Here is a 16,985-nt window from a genome sequence, read left to right on the forward strand (position 1 = left end):
GGTAGTTGTACGAAAAATGGGAAGGAAAGATACATTAGCACATAACCTTCGGTAAAACGTTGCTGGGTATGGATTTTTACGGACGCGTCACATTTTCGAAGGAGTCGAGCCGAGCATCGGTGTTGAAATAATATCGCAGTGCACGAAATTCACGCGTATTAAACAATCCGAGAAATTACGCGTGCACGATCGACATCGCATTGCGACATTGTCGAAAATTTTTATACCGGACGATATAATAATTTAGTGCAGTGCGGACGTATAAATACTATCGCTTTACGTTCATCGGTCGCCGCGATTCCGCGCGCAGTTTACGCGCGCCTCTCTCAACCTACTTCGAACGGTATTGATTCGAACGATTGACGTACGGATTCGAACGGCGTAGAGCCTCGATTACAGAGTTTTATAATTTTTCGCCAATGAGAAGAGCAGAGAAAACTTTGCGGAGGAAATTTTTTTCTACCGAATCTCACCGCTATTCATCGTCGATGGTGAACCAATCGTCTCGATCATGATTACATCGCATGATCGTTTACACGATGAAATCGTGTACAAAAAAAATATAACACCCAAGTGAGACACTGCAATAAAGACAAAATAACGAAGCGAAACAAAAGACAGTAGAAAGAAAGATGGACGCTCGGTATAACTGCAATGTGAAAATTTGTCATCGACGCAGGTGGCTGTGAAAAGTCGCAACAACAGCATCAACGTACGGTGCAAGGAGGGTGAAACTAGCTCCGGGTGGTCGATTGGACAGTCGAATACGACGTTATTGGTTAATCGAACCGAGAGCGAGCCGACGTGCTATCGGAAAATCGATAGGCGGCGGTAAAACACCACCAGCAGCGTCAGCATCGGCAGTAGTAATGGTGGTAGTGTCGGCGGGCAGCGGTGACGGTGGTGGAAAGGGTGGTCGTCGTGGAGCAGCCTGCACCCCCCCTCGATCGTAGTTGTCTCGGTGCCCGGAGAGTCCCGGCCGTCGTTTTAGGGACGGAGTGTGCGTGCGGTATTTTCCCCGATCGAGTAGAGACAGACAGAGAGAGAGAGAGAGAGAGAGAGAGAGAGAGAGAGACTCGAGTACAGAATAAGTTGGATAAAGGGCGGTTCTCCCCGCACGCGTTTTACTCGCTTTTTGTTTATTTGTTTGTTTTTTTTTTCTTTCCCTTTATTTTTTCAAACTTATTTATCGTGTGTTTCGCGGAAGTGTAACGGACCGGACAGGCGAACCGCAGTCTTGCGGCACCCTTAAAACGAAGCAACGGTTGCTGCAGGGGGCCGACAATAGCCGACCAGACTCTACCTGGAGGAGAGACTCCGTGCGTAGCGTATGCAAGGAGAAGCTGAGACTCGGAGGAGACTCGAGCCTGGTTCCCTACTCCCGTGTCGTGTCGCGGCGTTATAAGGGACACCTGGTGAGCGGCGGCGTGTGTCTCTTGGTGTGCAGGGGAAGCAAGGGGGCGGGAACCCGGGTGAGCGCCGACGCGTCAGAGACTGCGTCCAGGCGGTGGTGTTACTCACTCGCCTCGCGTATGTCATGGGCGCTCGCTGGCCGGCGCTTATACGTTGCCGCTTCCTTATGCCGACGATCCGAGGATATAACTGTCATCGGGACTCGTTGTCAGTGATGGTTAAGAGCTCATCCCGGCCGAGCCGCGTGCCAGGTGAAGCTGTTTGTTACTACGTCGAAAAATACCCGGTACTAATCGGTCGTCCCGTAAATCGTTGTTGTTCCACCGTCGTGATAATCTAGTGACACCAGTGTCGTTTTATGTCATACATCCACGTATTTGTGACGCGGGTGCTCGGTTTACGTGTGCAGGTTATGGTTAAGGTTTATTGTGATGACACTGCGTCGTAGATGCCCGAAGTTGTTTACCGTTGTGTCTCGATGAGGCTGACAAGGTACGAACGTACAGTGCCGAAGGGGGACGAGCCGTTGTCATCTTGTGACGGAAGAGGCGAATCAACGACGTGACGGGTGCAGGGAACGGTATACGTATTGCGTTGTATAATATATAATATAAACAAACAAAGGAGTGAAGAAACGGCGAGTGCGAGTTCGGCGAGGCCGGAGCGCGCGCGTGTGCAATAGAAACCCCTCGCGAAGGGTGAAGGAAGACGGTGGTTGTTGCGGAGGTGATAGGAGACGAGGTGGACAGGGAAGAGGTGAAAAAGAATAGGAGGAGGAGGAGGAGGAGGAGGAGAAGGAGAAGGAAAAAGAAGCAGGACCAGCCGACAGGAGTGTACCAACCGGACTAAATGTGCGTCAATGGAAGGTATAGGCAGCAGTGTTTCCGATCATCAGCACCATAGCGAGCAATTACTGGAATCGGTCGATTCTCCGTCGGCGGTAATACCGTCTACGCATGGCCGTGGCGGCGGTGGGGGCTCGAATGGTAACTGCGTGGGTGGGGGTAGACACCACGAGGGCAGTAGCCACGGTGGCGGGGGTGGCTGCGTTGAAGGGATGTCGTCTGCCTCGCAGAGTCCCGATATCGCGTGCGCGAGCCTACCGTTGGAACTGCTCGCCTCGGCCGGTGCACTCGGCGTCAAGGAAGAGAAGGAACGGGAACTCGGTGTCGCGGAGGACCTGTCCTCGTCACAGGAACCACCAGGAGGAGAAGGAGGAGGAGGGGGCGGCGGCGGTGGAGGCGGTGGAGGTGTTGGTTCCACTAGGGAGTCATTATCCGTCATCGTGCCGCCGCAGGACGTCGACGTCGACTCTCGGGACGCCGACTCGGAACTCTTGAGTCCGGGTAAACTCTCGCCGACATCGGGGATAAGTGTATCAGTGGCAAGCATGATCGACGCTACGGATTTTCGCGCTATGCAACCTGAGCCTACTTATCAGACGCTAACTTCCGTCGCTGAGAGAATGTCGCCGCCTGGTTTTAGTCCGGGTTCCTCCTACGCCACCCTGACACCGCTCCAACCGTTGCCACCGATCTCTACTATGAGTGACAAGTTTGTTTACGGTGTACAACACACCGGCAGCGGTGTTTCCGGTAGTTTTGCCGTAATGCAGAACAACGGTCTTGGTAACATCGGACTTGGTATCGGGGGTTCGCCTTATCCTTACGACAAGCTACCATCCATGGGTATGTCACCTCCGCACAATTATCCCTCGCCCGGCGCGGGCCTTCAACCAAGTCCCTTGTCACCCCAGAGCGCCTACAGTCAGAGCGGTCTCAATTCACCTCACAAGTCGGCCAGTCCGCACTACGAACCTGCCTTTTTACCGAGGCTACAGCAAAGTCCGGCGGCACTTAGCCCACCATCACCACCGACCTCCGCTGCGGCCAGTTTTGCACCAACGCATCACTCGCCGCAGAGTTTATCGGTACCGACATCCTCGCCACCGCCACCGATGCAGACGCAAATTCAACAGTCGGCTTTACAGCAGCAACAGCAACAACAACAGCAACAGCAGCAGCAGCAGCAGCAACAACAACAACAACAGCAACAGCAACAGCAGCAGCAACAGCAGCAGCAGCAGCAACAGCAGCAATCTCAGTTGAATCAACACGCGCAACACGCTCAGCATACTTCGGTTGTTATGAAGACTGTATCTTCGGCTGGTAACGGGGCCGGTGAAGTTGAGGAAATAAACACGAAGGAATTGGCACAGAGAATCAGTGCCGAGCTCAAAAGATACAGTATCCCTCAGGCGATATTCGCCCAACGAGTGCTGTGCCGGAGTCAGGGTACCCTCAGTGACCTTCTTCGTAATCCTAAACCTTGGTCGAAACTGAAAAGTGGTCGTGAGACCTTTCGACGGATGTGGAAGTGGCTACAGGAACCGGAGTTTCAGCGGATGTCTGCCCTCAGACTGGCAGGTTAGTTTATTCGATCCGAATCCTGATCGTTCACACGAAACCCGCTTTAAAATTCCCACCGTTAAACCTACTCCCGTCATCCCTTCTTATACCGAGGTACAAAAAATCCTGACACAAACGTGAGACAATAGTCGTTGGTTGTATAAAGAAATGCAGAGTTGGTTCAAATCATTCCAAATCGGTACATTTGAACCGTTTTTCATTTCCAAGGGATAAGCTCCGGACATGACGTGTGATGGGTATTTATTTATGGAGGAAAAGGTAGCGCCAAGTTTTTTTTTTGGGTAAAGGCAGGAGCAATAATTACCACCTCGTTAAGGGTACCGAGACGTCGGCAAATCGGTGCAGAAGTAAAGATGCGTGTTGCAAAGCATTCTAAGTAATTCGCGTTGGTACACGTGCTCTCCACGTGGAGGAGAGAGAGAGAGAGCACAGACTCCTCCCTACCATATCATTCGGAGATAACAGCGCGCCAAATGCCACTTTTCAAATTCAACCTCCTTTGCCCGACGTAACACCGCGTACAAAGTATTGATCGCAGTCACGCGGGATACCTGGTGATAACCGCGCCGTCGCGGCCGTCACGACGCCGCCATCACCACGCCGTCGCCACGTTTCCGTTGTAACACTTCACCACCGCGATTCGTATGCCGACAAAAGGACCCCTCGTCTCTTATGCCGGAGCATTTCACGAATCTCTCTCCTGCGGACACACGGCCGCAGGGATTTATTATCGCGGGAAAAATTTCAATTTCGAGGTAGCGATTTTTGACGGTTAGATTTTAGCCGAATATGCAGCGGATACCTTATTTTATGTACGCGGGGAATTCTACCCGCCTTTGAAAAACAAGAAGGAAGCCTTTGAAGACGCGTCCAAGGCACCGAACACCGTCTGATTAATTCATTCCGCCCGTTTTTACACTTCTTTGCCATGGTAATTTAAGGCTGTCGCATCGCGTCGGTGGAAAGAGCGTCGAGTTGCTATGCAACGGTGCCTTACTTTTTTACTTTTACTCACTTATCGATGTGGCTATAGAATGCACCGGCATTATCACCGCGTCAGCATAAGTGGACCGTATATGCATACCGAGATTATCTGACAATCAGCTGCACGTTAAGCTGCAACATATCCTAGATCAAGTAGTGTCTCTACTTCGGTGATAAGTTGCATACTGTTTCAGGGTGGCCACACACCTGGAAAAATCAGGGTACGTAAAAGGGGTCATGGAAAACCTGGAATTGTCAGTAGATTTTTAATGTGGTCATGGAAGATATTGAAAATATCAGTTTTCTATCATGGAAAATAGAAATGATTTTTTTGAAGTAACAAATTTACTTTCTTTCGTCGACAAACAAATTGTCTTAAACTGGTTTTTTTGTACATTATATTTTTCTTCAATTTCAATTGAATTTTAACCGAATATAGAGTTAATAAGCTGAACGACTTAGGTTTTAGTAACTTACTAGAACTGGGGAAATGTTATGGAAAACTAGGTTTTAGATCCTGGAAAAGCTGGAAGTGTCACGGAATTTTTGTCCCACAAATTTGTGGCCACCCTGTGTTCGGATCTACGTCGTCGACAGTACTGGAAACACTGTCGTTTTCTTGGTTCAAACAGTTCCGTGCTTCCGTCCACGGAACACAGTTTCAAACTAGTTCGCAGCCGGTACCAACGCCATACCCTCTTAGATCCGGATCCTCGTAAGCTTGAGTGTCACTGAAGACAATACGTTCCGCAGAAGGGTTCCTCCGACCAAAGCCCTTCAGATCACCACCCTATTGTCACCTACGCTGCGGCTATGCCTCGGTTCAGATATTTCCGCGGGAAGCTGTGCTGCCCCACCACATCCGAGGTACGAGATGCTTAACCCTCGCTACTTTATTTTTTTCCATTCGACGTTCTAGCGCGGTCGTATTCAACCTTTGTAATTCCGCGTATTCATTTTCAAAATCACAATTTCAATCGAGGTCTCGAAAGTTCCGCTGCCGAACGCAAACACTCGCTTATATATATATATATATATCAATCCTCATACGCTTCTAAAATTCAGGCGACGACTTATCAATTGTAACAACTTTGACAAGGAGACATTTTTTAGGGTGCATAGTATATATATATATATGCATAGTATATATATATATATATATATACTATGCACCCTAAAAAATGTCTCCTTGTCAAAGTTGTTACAATTGATAAGTCGTCGCCTGAATTTTAGAAGCGTATGAGGATTGAGGTAAAGGGTGGTTAGAAAATTAAGTTTGAAACCGCAGAAGCAATGAGCCGGAAAAGGGTCATGTCATGTTTTCACCCCTCTCTTTTTTATTTTTTTTATTTTTATTACCGTTCCCTCGTGTGCAGCCACGGCAGATACCCACGTTTCGGTTCGTGTTTGTTGCGAGATTGCGTGCAAGGAACGGCAAAAAAATCAATATGGAAACACACCATTTCACTTTATGGGTAGTGTAGGTGGACACACTACGCGTTGCGCGACGTTACCTGTATACCTACGTATGTACAATGTACATGCCTGAGGGTTTTGTGGTGTTTATTCTAGTAAACGACGGCTTTCCAACGGACCGGACGCCTTATTACCAATCCACACACGCGTCAGATACACTATTCTTTCATACGTTTTACCCATAGCTGCATTTACGAACGCTCGTATATCACCATCACCTTCATAATACAGAGCAACATAATCTATATATATATATGTAATATATATATACGGGAGATACGAGTCTAATTGGAAATACTTCAAGCCAATCACCAAACTCTCAGTGATAGTTCTAAATCGATTCTTTGGATTCAAATCTTCGATTGGAGTACGAGAGGCCAGATGTTTTTGAATTAGAATAAAAACGTAAAAAGGTGTTTGTAAAGTATTTTTAGGGAGGATTGAAACACTTTTCCAAAATCAAAATGGCCGCGATCCGCTCACTTGGCATTTTATTTTTGTTTTAAGATCGTTTTGACTATTCGTTGCTTACTGAGGTTTGTTTCACCGCACGGAGAGCTGTGGCAAGATTAGTTTCGTTATAATGTTGCTAAAAAAATTGCCTGTGCGGCTCAGTATTACAACGAAGCTTGTAAAATATTCATAATTCAATTCGTCGCTGCAGTCAAGGGTTTCTTCTTTTTATTCTATTCGGTCAAATTACAAAATGCATAATACTTGAGGGTGCCATACCATATGGTACGTCACAGGGTGTAGTATGTATAATATGTTTGAAATGAACGTTGCATATGCGTCATGGGTATGTATATTAAGGCAAAATCGTGACGTCAGCTCGCCGCGTGCGCGTCCCGTATCATTTGTCGCGGTCGAGTTGTTTCTGTATAACAGCGGGTGACGCGCGAATTTCAATTCGAATTACACACTACAGGTATATAAAAAGAGGAAGAACACTTTCTATATTCACATATAAAAACAGAATGCGTTATCGCGAAAAGAACTCGACGAGTATTCCGAATTCAATGGATAAAATAAAAATAACCAAAAAGAAGAAAAAAAAAAAAAAAAATTGAAAGATTCGTGGGAAAAAGTTTGAACAGTACGATCATAATATATCCTGTCCGTATAATTAGGGCGGACAGGATAGATGGAATACAATAGCGATTTCAATATGTTTGACACTAGGTGCTTCTTGTTCTTGCTTCGGAGCTACCTCCTGTCCACTACACGTAACGGTGTAACTTTCATTCGTTGTCCCGGAGCACGCGCCGAAATTTAATACCTACCGAGACTCCTCCGTGGCGGGAGACCTTACGTGAACGCAGCCGTCAGTAGACCTGGGCCGTCTGCTGTGTTCATGCTGATGGATACACACACTCATCCGTTGCATGGCATAATACCTACTTTGTGGAACATCGGGGCGTTCGTTCGAGTCCGCGTGTCCCTTCTGCTTCTTTGCCCCCGCGCCCTGCGACGGCCAACTATATCGTTTTACAATTTTACGGGATATCCTGTCGCGCGGCGTTACTATCCGCGTAGCAAAGTCACACGAAAATTGGAAATCAACCCTTTGAAACTTTATACATAACAATATCCCGTGAATTTTGTTTCTTTAATAATTGTTGCGTATCGACCTCCGGTACGGATTGATTTACACGTTTTTGTCAATTTTTTACTTTTCATCAGCTATCGCGAATTTTTAACATCTTGGAAACGGCTGGATGAAAAAATTCGATATTTTTATGGGGCTTTGAATTTCAATATTAGCGGGAAGGATAACCTAAATTGCGGTAGTCAATTTTTTCAGAAACATTATTCGAATCTAATTATACAAGCTAATTTTCAAAATTTTTGAATAGTACAAACATTTTAACATTGAACTTGCGCGTAACCTATTGATTGAAGCAAGCGTTCCGAGAATATACACGAGAGTTAAAATACTGCAAGCGGAAACATTTCTATGAAAAATAAAGAAACCAGTTTTCGCGGAAAACATTTTGAGATCATACTTGATGGTCGTACACTAACTTATTTAGACTGTAGAGCGATAAAAAATACCGTGAAATAAATTGGCCATGTCTTGCCCGTCTCAATTGTGTCCAGCTTGCGCAGTTTAGTCAAATCTGGTGTTTTTATCGGGCCAAAATCCCTATGAATGAGTCTTACAATTAAAACCGTCGATACTGCGGTTAGATCTGTTCGTTCCCGCGCTTTTTTCGCATCAATCCTTTATCCGACTAAAGTTCACCAAACGCTTATTCACTCGGTGATGTACTTTCCGATTAAATTTGTATACGAGAGGTTATAGAGGTTCGAAAGGTAAAAAATGGCGCGGGAAATTTGCTGGTCGAATTCCGACCCTGCTTCTGTTTCGGCGATTGATCGAGGAGGGGTAGATAAATTCGAATGAAGAGTTGCCGCGGCGATGAAAGTTATCCAGAGAAATAATATAGACAAAGAGTGAAGTCTGAATCCGGGGTTTGGGAAATTCGCATCACAGAAAGGTTAAATATATCTGCATACACAGAAATCGAATAGAATATGTGACGGGTGTAGATAATTCCGGAGAGCTGTGAATAAAGCCAAGGTACAAATTTTCACATACAGATCCACAGATGCAACGTTCACAAAGTCGAGGTTGTATTATATACATGGATACACGTATTCGAATCAGGGGGACGAAGTACGACGTACGGCACCGACTAGCAATTGAACTTTCTCAATCGTCTGTACATATTTTAGTCTGACATGTTTGTTACAAGTTTCACTGGCATCCAGAACCAACAGGGATTGTCTCCTCGTCTCATATACACTCATTTCATAGTGTAACCACTGTTCCGATCTGAACTGCAGCCACCTATTTCAAATGCGAATTATTTTCTCAATAATATCGGTGCTACGTACACACACAGACAGAGTGATCGGTATGCATACGTCGGTACCGAGTGAAGTGAGCGCGTTACAGGGTATCCAACGTTCTATCATTATTTCACCATATTTTTAGAGAGCATTCGCATCCGACATCTGATGTACCCTATATATGTATACGAAATGCATCTCGTACGGAGAGCAGATGATAAAACGCGACGCGTCAAGTTATTCGACGTTTTTTTCCCTTTCCTTTCTTACTCGCAGTCGATAATCAAAGTAGCAAGTAATTTTTACCATCAATAACGTTTCGGAAAGTTCAATTTTTCATATACCTACATGTATAACTATAATACTTATACATTATATGATACCGAGTCGAACTCGTACATCGCATACGCGAGACTCAGAGCTCGGGTCAAATTTTCCTTCGGTTAGACGGTTGATAAAGGTAACTCGATGCACCTGGCATATTGAACGATAAGCTTCTCTCTCTATAAGTCAGCGTTGCCAACCGTATGATATAATTTAGTTGTTGATCTGTACTCCACGTAGTTTTCTCCAACCGCAAATTGTGTGTTCCAGTTTATCATTTACTCCCTACTATTTTTTTTTTTTTTGTAAAGACGAGGGTTCCTTTTATCGGCTGTTGACACGATTTGACTACAAATTAAGGGCCGAAGGACAGGGTTTCAAAAAATAATCGACAACCCCTATACGCCTGATACCGTAAGAAGAAACGATGGATAGATAGACAGATAGACAGACAGATAGATAGATATAGTTAGATACATGCATAGATAGATTAAATTTATTTTATCAAATCAATATTGGCAAATGCAGGTATAAATAGGAGAGAGACAGAAGATACTTAAAAATAAAATGCACAGATTTGAAGAGAAAAGAAAATATTATGTACAGAGAGAGAGAGAGTGCGGAGAAGGAATTGTTGTGCGGGCACAGGAGGGGGGAGCGGAAAAGTTGGCGGTGTGGGGAGGGGAGGTATCAACGCACGTGCGTAAAGAAGTGACTAACATCGTATACCTTGTACTGTATCGCAACCCCGCAAGCGTGCGTCAACCCCCACCTAAAGCGTGGCGATCATCATTACAGATATAAGCTGGACGCGCGTGTACAACTCGTAGGAAAAACCATGTCGGCGACTGGGTATGACGAAAATAACAAAAAAAAAACATGCCGGATATTTACTGTGAAACTCGCCGCTTAACGTCAGAAAATATGCAACCGGAGTTACATTTTTAATACGCTGGAACAGAGAATGTAGGTTCGGTTGCCTAAATGTCGGCGTTGAGCGCGGTGAGTTTCACGGAAAACTTTTGTCGATGATCGATGATTGTTTTGAAAAATGGTAGGAAACACGCGCAGCCATGATTGAAATGACATTTGAATAACCGTGTGATTCGCGCAACGGTTTTACTAATTTGTTTATTACGCGTGCGTTAAATTTACAGAATTGTATGAATTTGTGGAAATATTGTTTGTCACCGCACGTTTATTCGAGTCATGCAATTTGTTTTGTTACTTTGTACGAGTATGTATGCGCATTGCGTGCTGACTCATCGAATGTAAAAGTGTGAGGAGTCTCGTCTCGTGTCTGGAAATGCATAAAGGCGTAACCCGAGCCAACCTAACCTCAAACGAATTGGAAAAACAGGGTTGCCACCACTACCGTAGTAACAAAGCTGAAAAGGACTAACATTTCCTAAACAATGTCTGCCCCAATCTTGGCGGGAAAAAGAAGAAAACTCTGATAATTAAGGTGTAGCGAAAAACTTATTTCACTCACGTGTTCGGCTAAAAAAAAAAAGTATATACATAAAAAATTCGTTCCTCTTCTTCTACATATTTGGATTTGAAAAAAAAGTAACGTACTACCGAATTACATAGAATAGTTGGTTAATTGTCGTTCTAGAAAGATATAATCAGAGACGGTTTATCGTAGGGTTTCACGTCAAGGTATATAGTACACATGATCCGAACATTTCCCTACACAATGAATACCCGAAATCCGGACAAATCCTGCTATCACTTTTCTTTCCGACTATGTATTGTGTGCACCCGAGATGATTTTCGTCTCTGTAGCAAAAACGGTCCGATCAAACGAAAAGATAAACAAACAATGCCTTCACTCCTTTACTTGTGAAACAAAGGAAAAAAAAAGAAATAAATAAGAAAGAAAATTCCTTTCCGCAAATTGCTTGCTTTATTCAACTCTCAAAGCATGAGAATTAAATTGGATATTGAAATGTATAAACCAAACGGATAGACAATCGCACCTCTAAATAACCTCTTACATGTAAATTTAATTTCTTTTTCTTTCTCGATATTTTCATTCTATTTAGTGATTACTTATACATGCTTTGATTTTGAAACTTATGTAAGTATACGCAAAATCGAGGAAGGCATTCGTGTAGAATTCTTGCTGTTTATTGTTTATCGCTTGAACGATGGTCGAGTTTGTCTTGTTGAATTTATAATTTTGTATAGTAGGAAAAATAATATACCATCTAGCTCAGGCGTGTGTACTTTTAACATCACCCGCGGAATTTGAAGTGTAAGAAAAAATTATTCTATAATAATTGATCGACGACGAACTGACAGAAATTTATTTATTCATTTATTTATTAAATTTTTTCATCGTATTTGTGAATCATGTAATACGAAAATCCTATTCCTAAATCGAAGTGCCTAGAATTTGAATAATTCTACACTCGTCTACCCGCTGACTGTCCAATATTTCCATTTTCCCGCTAAGATACAACGATAAAAAAGAAATTTATGGTAAAAAAATTTCGTTTCTTTACTAATTGTAAAATCTACGATAATTATAGTATGTACGCGCATGTTTAATACATCTCTGAAGGTATAATAATAATGAGTTTTTCTTTTGCTTTTTTTTTTTAATGCAATTCCATACAGAGATATTTTTTTGCATTATAAATTATAGATGAGTAAACTGTTGCTTACGGTTAAAATTACGAAAATGCCTTATAAACAAGAAACTAGGAAATGAAAAATTGGCAATTTCAGTTATGTTTCCTATTAGTTTTGTAAGTTGTGTGGGTGCGACTATGTGTGTGTGTCATGAATACTTGTAGAGCGTATGAAATTTATCAACTCGCAATTAATTTTAATCGTGTATCGATCAATTGATTACCTTAATCTTCGAGTTCGATCTCGACGAATTATAACAATTGAAAATAGAAAACGGAACATTCTGCACACTTCTACCACCAAATTGACGAAAAAATTTTATTTTATCTTTTTTTTTTTCTTCAAACATTTATACGTTGAATCGAAAATACGAACTTCAGATTCTGCAGCTGTATGTAAACTGTCAATTGAACGGGAAATTGTAGTCGCTCAAAGGATGAGGTGAACACATCCATACACACATGACAAAATTAATTCCCGGATTGTATTTTCAATTAAGTGACATCAAAACAATGTTATTTATCTGAGGGAAAAGGATTAACTTGAAGCTGTACACGAATTGTCACATATCGTTGAGTATACGCGTTATTTGATCTCGTATCTAAAAAAATTTATAAATGCGTGATGTTCGAACGAGGCACAAAGAAAAAAAGAAAAAAAAAAAAAAAAACAATGAAAAAACAAAAATGAGAAAAGAGAAAAGTACAAACAACCGGTACACATGATCGTAATGTTTCATTTTAAGCGGATCGTAAAATATGATTGAAAAAAAAGAACCGTAAATTTTACCCCAGCTGTCATCGCGTGTTCCTCTCTCTCTTTGAACTTAAAAAAATTATTTCCTTTATTTTGTAAAAAAAAAAAGATAAAGTAAAAGGAAAGATATACAGAGCAAACAATCCAAATCGTAAATTTCCTTCAAACAGCGCGTTGCACAAAACTTTGTTGGCACTTTTGTTATTTTCAATTTTAGTAGGTATGATGAAAATTTTTAACACTTGTGCAAGTGTGTCTTTGTTTATTATACCTTGTAGCAAGTTGAAATTTGTCTTTGGTTGTAGGAAAATGGAGAAAGAAATTTAATACCGTCGATGATGAGGCGAGATAAAGAGCGAGTGAGATTGAGAGTGAAAAAGGACGAGCGAATGAGAGGATTTAATAAAGTGAATTAAAAAAAAAAAACACAAGGTGTGTGTCTATCGGTTTGGTTTTAGCGCTAAGCAACTGCTCTGAGAGTGGCGGTGACCCGGACGGCATGCTGGACCCTCACCATCCCGGATCCGGAATCGACACGCACCACCAACAGTTTCACAACTCGTATGGTAATATCACTATCATCATACTATATACCTACCTATATACTACTCGCAATAATATCGCTAAATTATCATTAACGTAAGGTATAATTGAAATAACCATTTGATACGCAGTGCAAATTTCATCGATTCATCTATACATTATACGACAAGAATTATTTTCATTTACACTTTTCACGTTATATATGTATACGTAATATAATCAGGGCGGAAAGTGGGACTATAATTCTTTTTTCAATAAAACAAAAAACACGGTCTTATTATCCGCCCTGATACAAAATTCTTCGGTCGCAATTACGTGACGTAACGCTGCAGATATAACGAAAGGACGAAAACGTTTGTACGGAAAAAAAAAAAAACAAACCAATGAAATACGCAAATCGGCAAAAGTATACATCGTTTATGTTAATGTAACCGTGATGAAAAATAGTTCGAACATTCTTCGACGCGAAACGTAGATTCAACTAAATTTAGGAAAGGAAAATCACAGTAAGTAACCTAAAGCCGATTTCAAAACCTGTTGTCGGCGATTCGAAAGCCAAGAAAGTAAAAAATAGAGAAAATGAAAAAAAAAAAAATGATCGTCGGCGAGTGAATCTTGGGATTGTAGGAAGGAAAGTAATCTGGGTAGTTTGCAGGAATTGGGGACTCATTCAAATCTCAACGGTTAAAAAAATTTTCCAATCTATCGTCTACAAAAGTTTTCCTCCCCGTCTCTTCCTACCCCTTTTCAAGACTCGACATTATCCTGCAGGGAAAACATCCCGTTGTATGTAATATACATACATATACATATATGTATATGCATGTATTTATACATATATATATATATATATATGTATATATATATATATATATATATATATATATGTAAATATATGTATGCAGTGCAACCATATATATATATATATATATGTATGTATGTATGTATGTGAAAAAAGTCTGCTGTAGCCAAGAGCCAACAACCAACAACGAACGGCTCCCTGCAACGGTGGAATCTAGAGTCCATTCCTTCTGCTTTTCCTCCTCCCCCCCTCCCCCGACATTTTCCCTCCTTTTTCTTTTCTTCTGTATTTTCTTTTTCTCGCTCCCCTCCCCCCCCCCCCCCCCCCTCCCACACTTATTTTGCTCTCTTTTCCTCTCCTTTCTCTCCTTTTTTCTACTACTTTTTTTTTATTTTTTTCTTTACTTCCCTGCACCACCGTCCGCCCCTGCTTCACCCTCCGACGACCCGCCGAACGTCTTTCCAACTTCCCCCCAACGGCCCCCCCGGGAATGGATATTGATTTGTATACAACCCAACTACGGCCCGAAACTCCTGATACAGGTACCAAGAGGTGTCTAATTAAACGTCTAGCGCACACAGGGTTTAGTTTATACAAGTAATATATGATTAGTCGATTATATGTAAAACTTGTATGTACGCATATTGTGTATGTACATGTTGTACAGTTTTCAGATAACCGCATGTAAGTATTGAAAGTAAGGTGTATTTTTTTTCTTTTTGAAAACTAATCATTTATCCAAGCCGACAAAAAAAAAATCCTGTCGTAATCACTTCGGGCGACCGTCAGAACAGGATCACCTCGACCGACTGTATAATACTGTGAAAGAAACAAAACAAAAAAAACCAATAACAGTATTTAGGTTGAAATTTGTAAAACATTTCGTAATTTTTTCAACTGAATATAGCAAATATTTGTCGAAGATACGGTTAGATGTTCTCAGGCGAACGTACATGACCAGGATTTAACGTATAGGTACGATATATACACATGGAATTATGTGTTATACATACACTACCACTTTGCACAACAAGCGTGGCAAACTAATTAGCTTCTTGTTAGTTGCATTAATTGGCAGAAAGTTAATACACCTTTGATGTCGGGATGTTTAAAGGCTGACTTTAAGACAGGTACATTAAGCTGATGCTATGCAAAGAGGAATACGTGTACACGTTGTGGTAAGAATAAATGCGCTTCTCCGCATCGCGTGATTATCTTCTTAATCATCGATATTCTCTGAAGCAGCTGTGGAAGGTAGGCAAAGAAACTTCAAGCTTCTTTGAAATGCTTGCAATATGGTATCTAACAAATGTGTAACAATTCATAATAATGGATGAAGAAACAGTATCTCGATGACAAGTTCAACAGGTTTCTCTTCGAAATAGAATTTCAAAAGTTCATGGATAAGCGACATACTCTCTAACCGATCAGTCAAAGGTGAAGTTAATGCAACAATGAAAAAAGAGATGGTCAAAAATACGAGTGCCAAGAGAAGAGAACCGAAGCAAATCAAATGGTGATGAATGATAAAAAATTGACGGTCGAATGACTGTCGGACCCTTGGGTCAGTATCCACATGCCTTATTCGTGGTCTACGAAGTAATGTAGTCGTTGAAAAGTTGTGCGGGAATATTGCGTGCTTACGGATAGACAGACAGACATACAGACAGTCAGTCAAACAGACAGACAGAAAGTGTAACTTGTACCAGCGACAGATAGACCGCTAAAACTTTTTCGGTAAAATCAGAGAGGCACGTCACGGTTGTAAAAGTTTTCTAGTTGAACGAGTGTTTAATAGTGTGAATCAATTCCTCGATAACATCAATTGTCTCGTGGTGGATGAATGTAGTCGTACGAATCTCCAGAGCATTGCGATTGTAAATTGTTGATGTGTTTTAGGGTAAAGGCTTTCAGCTCGCGAAGTGGGATGGGGTGAACACGCTTGAAACATCCTGTTTTAAAATCTTTTCTAAGTAGCTAATGCCGTTAAGACGTCGCCTTGTTTTTTAGCCAGGCACTACTCAGTCGACGACCGCTGCGTTACGGGGATGGAGACTTGAAACTTTCGAGCTGGACAATACAGTGAAAGAGATAAATTCGCTCATTGGAATTCGCTCTTCTTCTCGGAGTATCCAGTCGTCGAAATTGAGGATGATCTAAACTCGTGAATCTTGATTTTTTTACGGTTTCATAACGTAGGTTTGAATTCGATCCTTGCTTTGTCTAGAGTTCAACTGTCATCGAAGAACTCTCTCAGTTTCATTATTACATTATTTTTATTTCATTTTTTTATTCTTATTAATTCACAGCGGCGTTTGATGGACATCGCAGTAAAAGTTAACGCGTGAATAACAATCTTCGTTAGAAGCGTGAGCGTAAGCTTTGGGCATCGATACACGGTACTCAACTCTGTGAATCGCTCTGAAGAAAGAAGCCCCGCCGCCGCGCGATGCACTGCTAAGTGTTCCTAGGAGTAGATATTTCCAACGTGTGAAGATACATGAATCTTAGCATGTGTGGAAGCATATACCTACGTTCTTTCTCTCTATTCTCTCGTCTTCTTTTTTTTTCTTCTTTTTTGAACTGTGTCAACGCGCCACTTGACGATACATTTCACATGCGAAACGCCTCTGCATTGATCTGGAAGTGCATCAAACCCTGTGGGGCTGAATTACTGGTATTGGAATAATCACTGGATAGGAAATCCAGAGTTAGGGAGATACTCGGTTCACCGTTATACGAGGCTTGGAAAAGTTATGGAC

General features: G+C 42.1%; 1 protein-coding gene across 4 annotated transcripts in view; it reads left to right on the forward strand.

Moving 5' to 3' along the window:
* The first annotated feature begins 1,179 nt into the window (after positions 1–1,179).
* LOC124305230 (one cut domain family member 2-like) overlaps positions 1,180–16,985 on the forward strand; it is a 42,042-nt gene continuing 26,236 nt past the window's right edge. For 3 of the 4 annotated variants that reach the window (XM_046764398.1, XM_046764400.1, XM_046764401.1), the window contains exons 1-2: positions 1,180–3,839; positions 13,337–13,444. In XM_046764398.1, coding sequence (XP_046620354.1) covers positions 2,273–3,839; positions 13,337–13,444 — 1,675 coding nt within the window. In that variant the 5' untranslated portion in view covers positions 1,180–2,272. The remainder of the gene's footprint in view (positions 3,840–13,336; positions 13,445–16,985) is intronic. The other variant, XM_046764399.1, reaches the window with a different exon arrangement.

The sequence above is a fragment of the Neodiprion virginianus genome, chromosome 5 (genome assembly GCF_021901495.1).
Source record: "Neodiprion virginianus isolate iyNeoVirg1 chromosome 5, iyNeoVirg1.1, whole genome shotgun sequence".
In the NCBI taxonomy this organism is placed as follows: domain Eukaryota; kingdom Metazoa; phylum Arthropoda; class Insecta; order Hymenoptera; family Diprionidae; genus Neodiprion; species Neodiprion virginianus.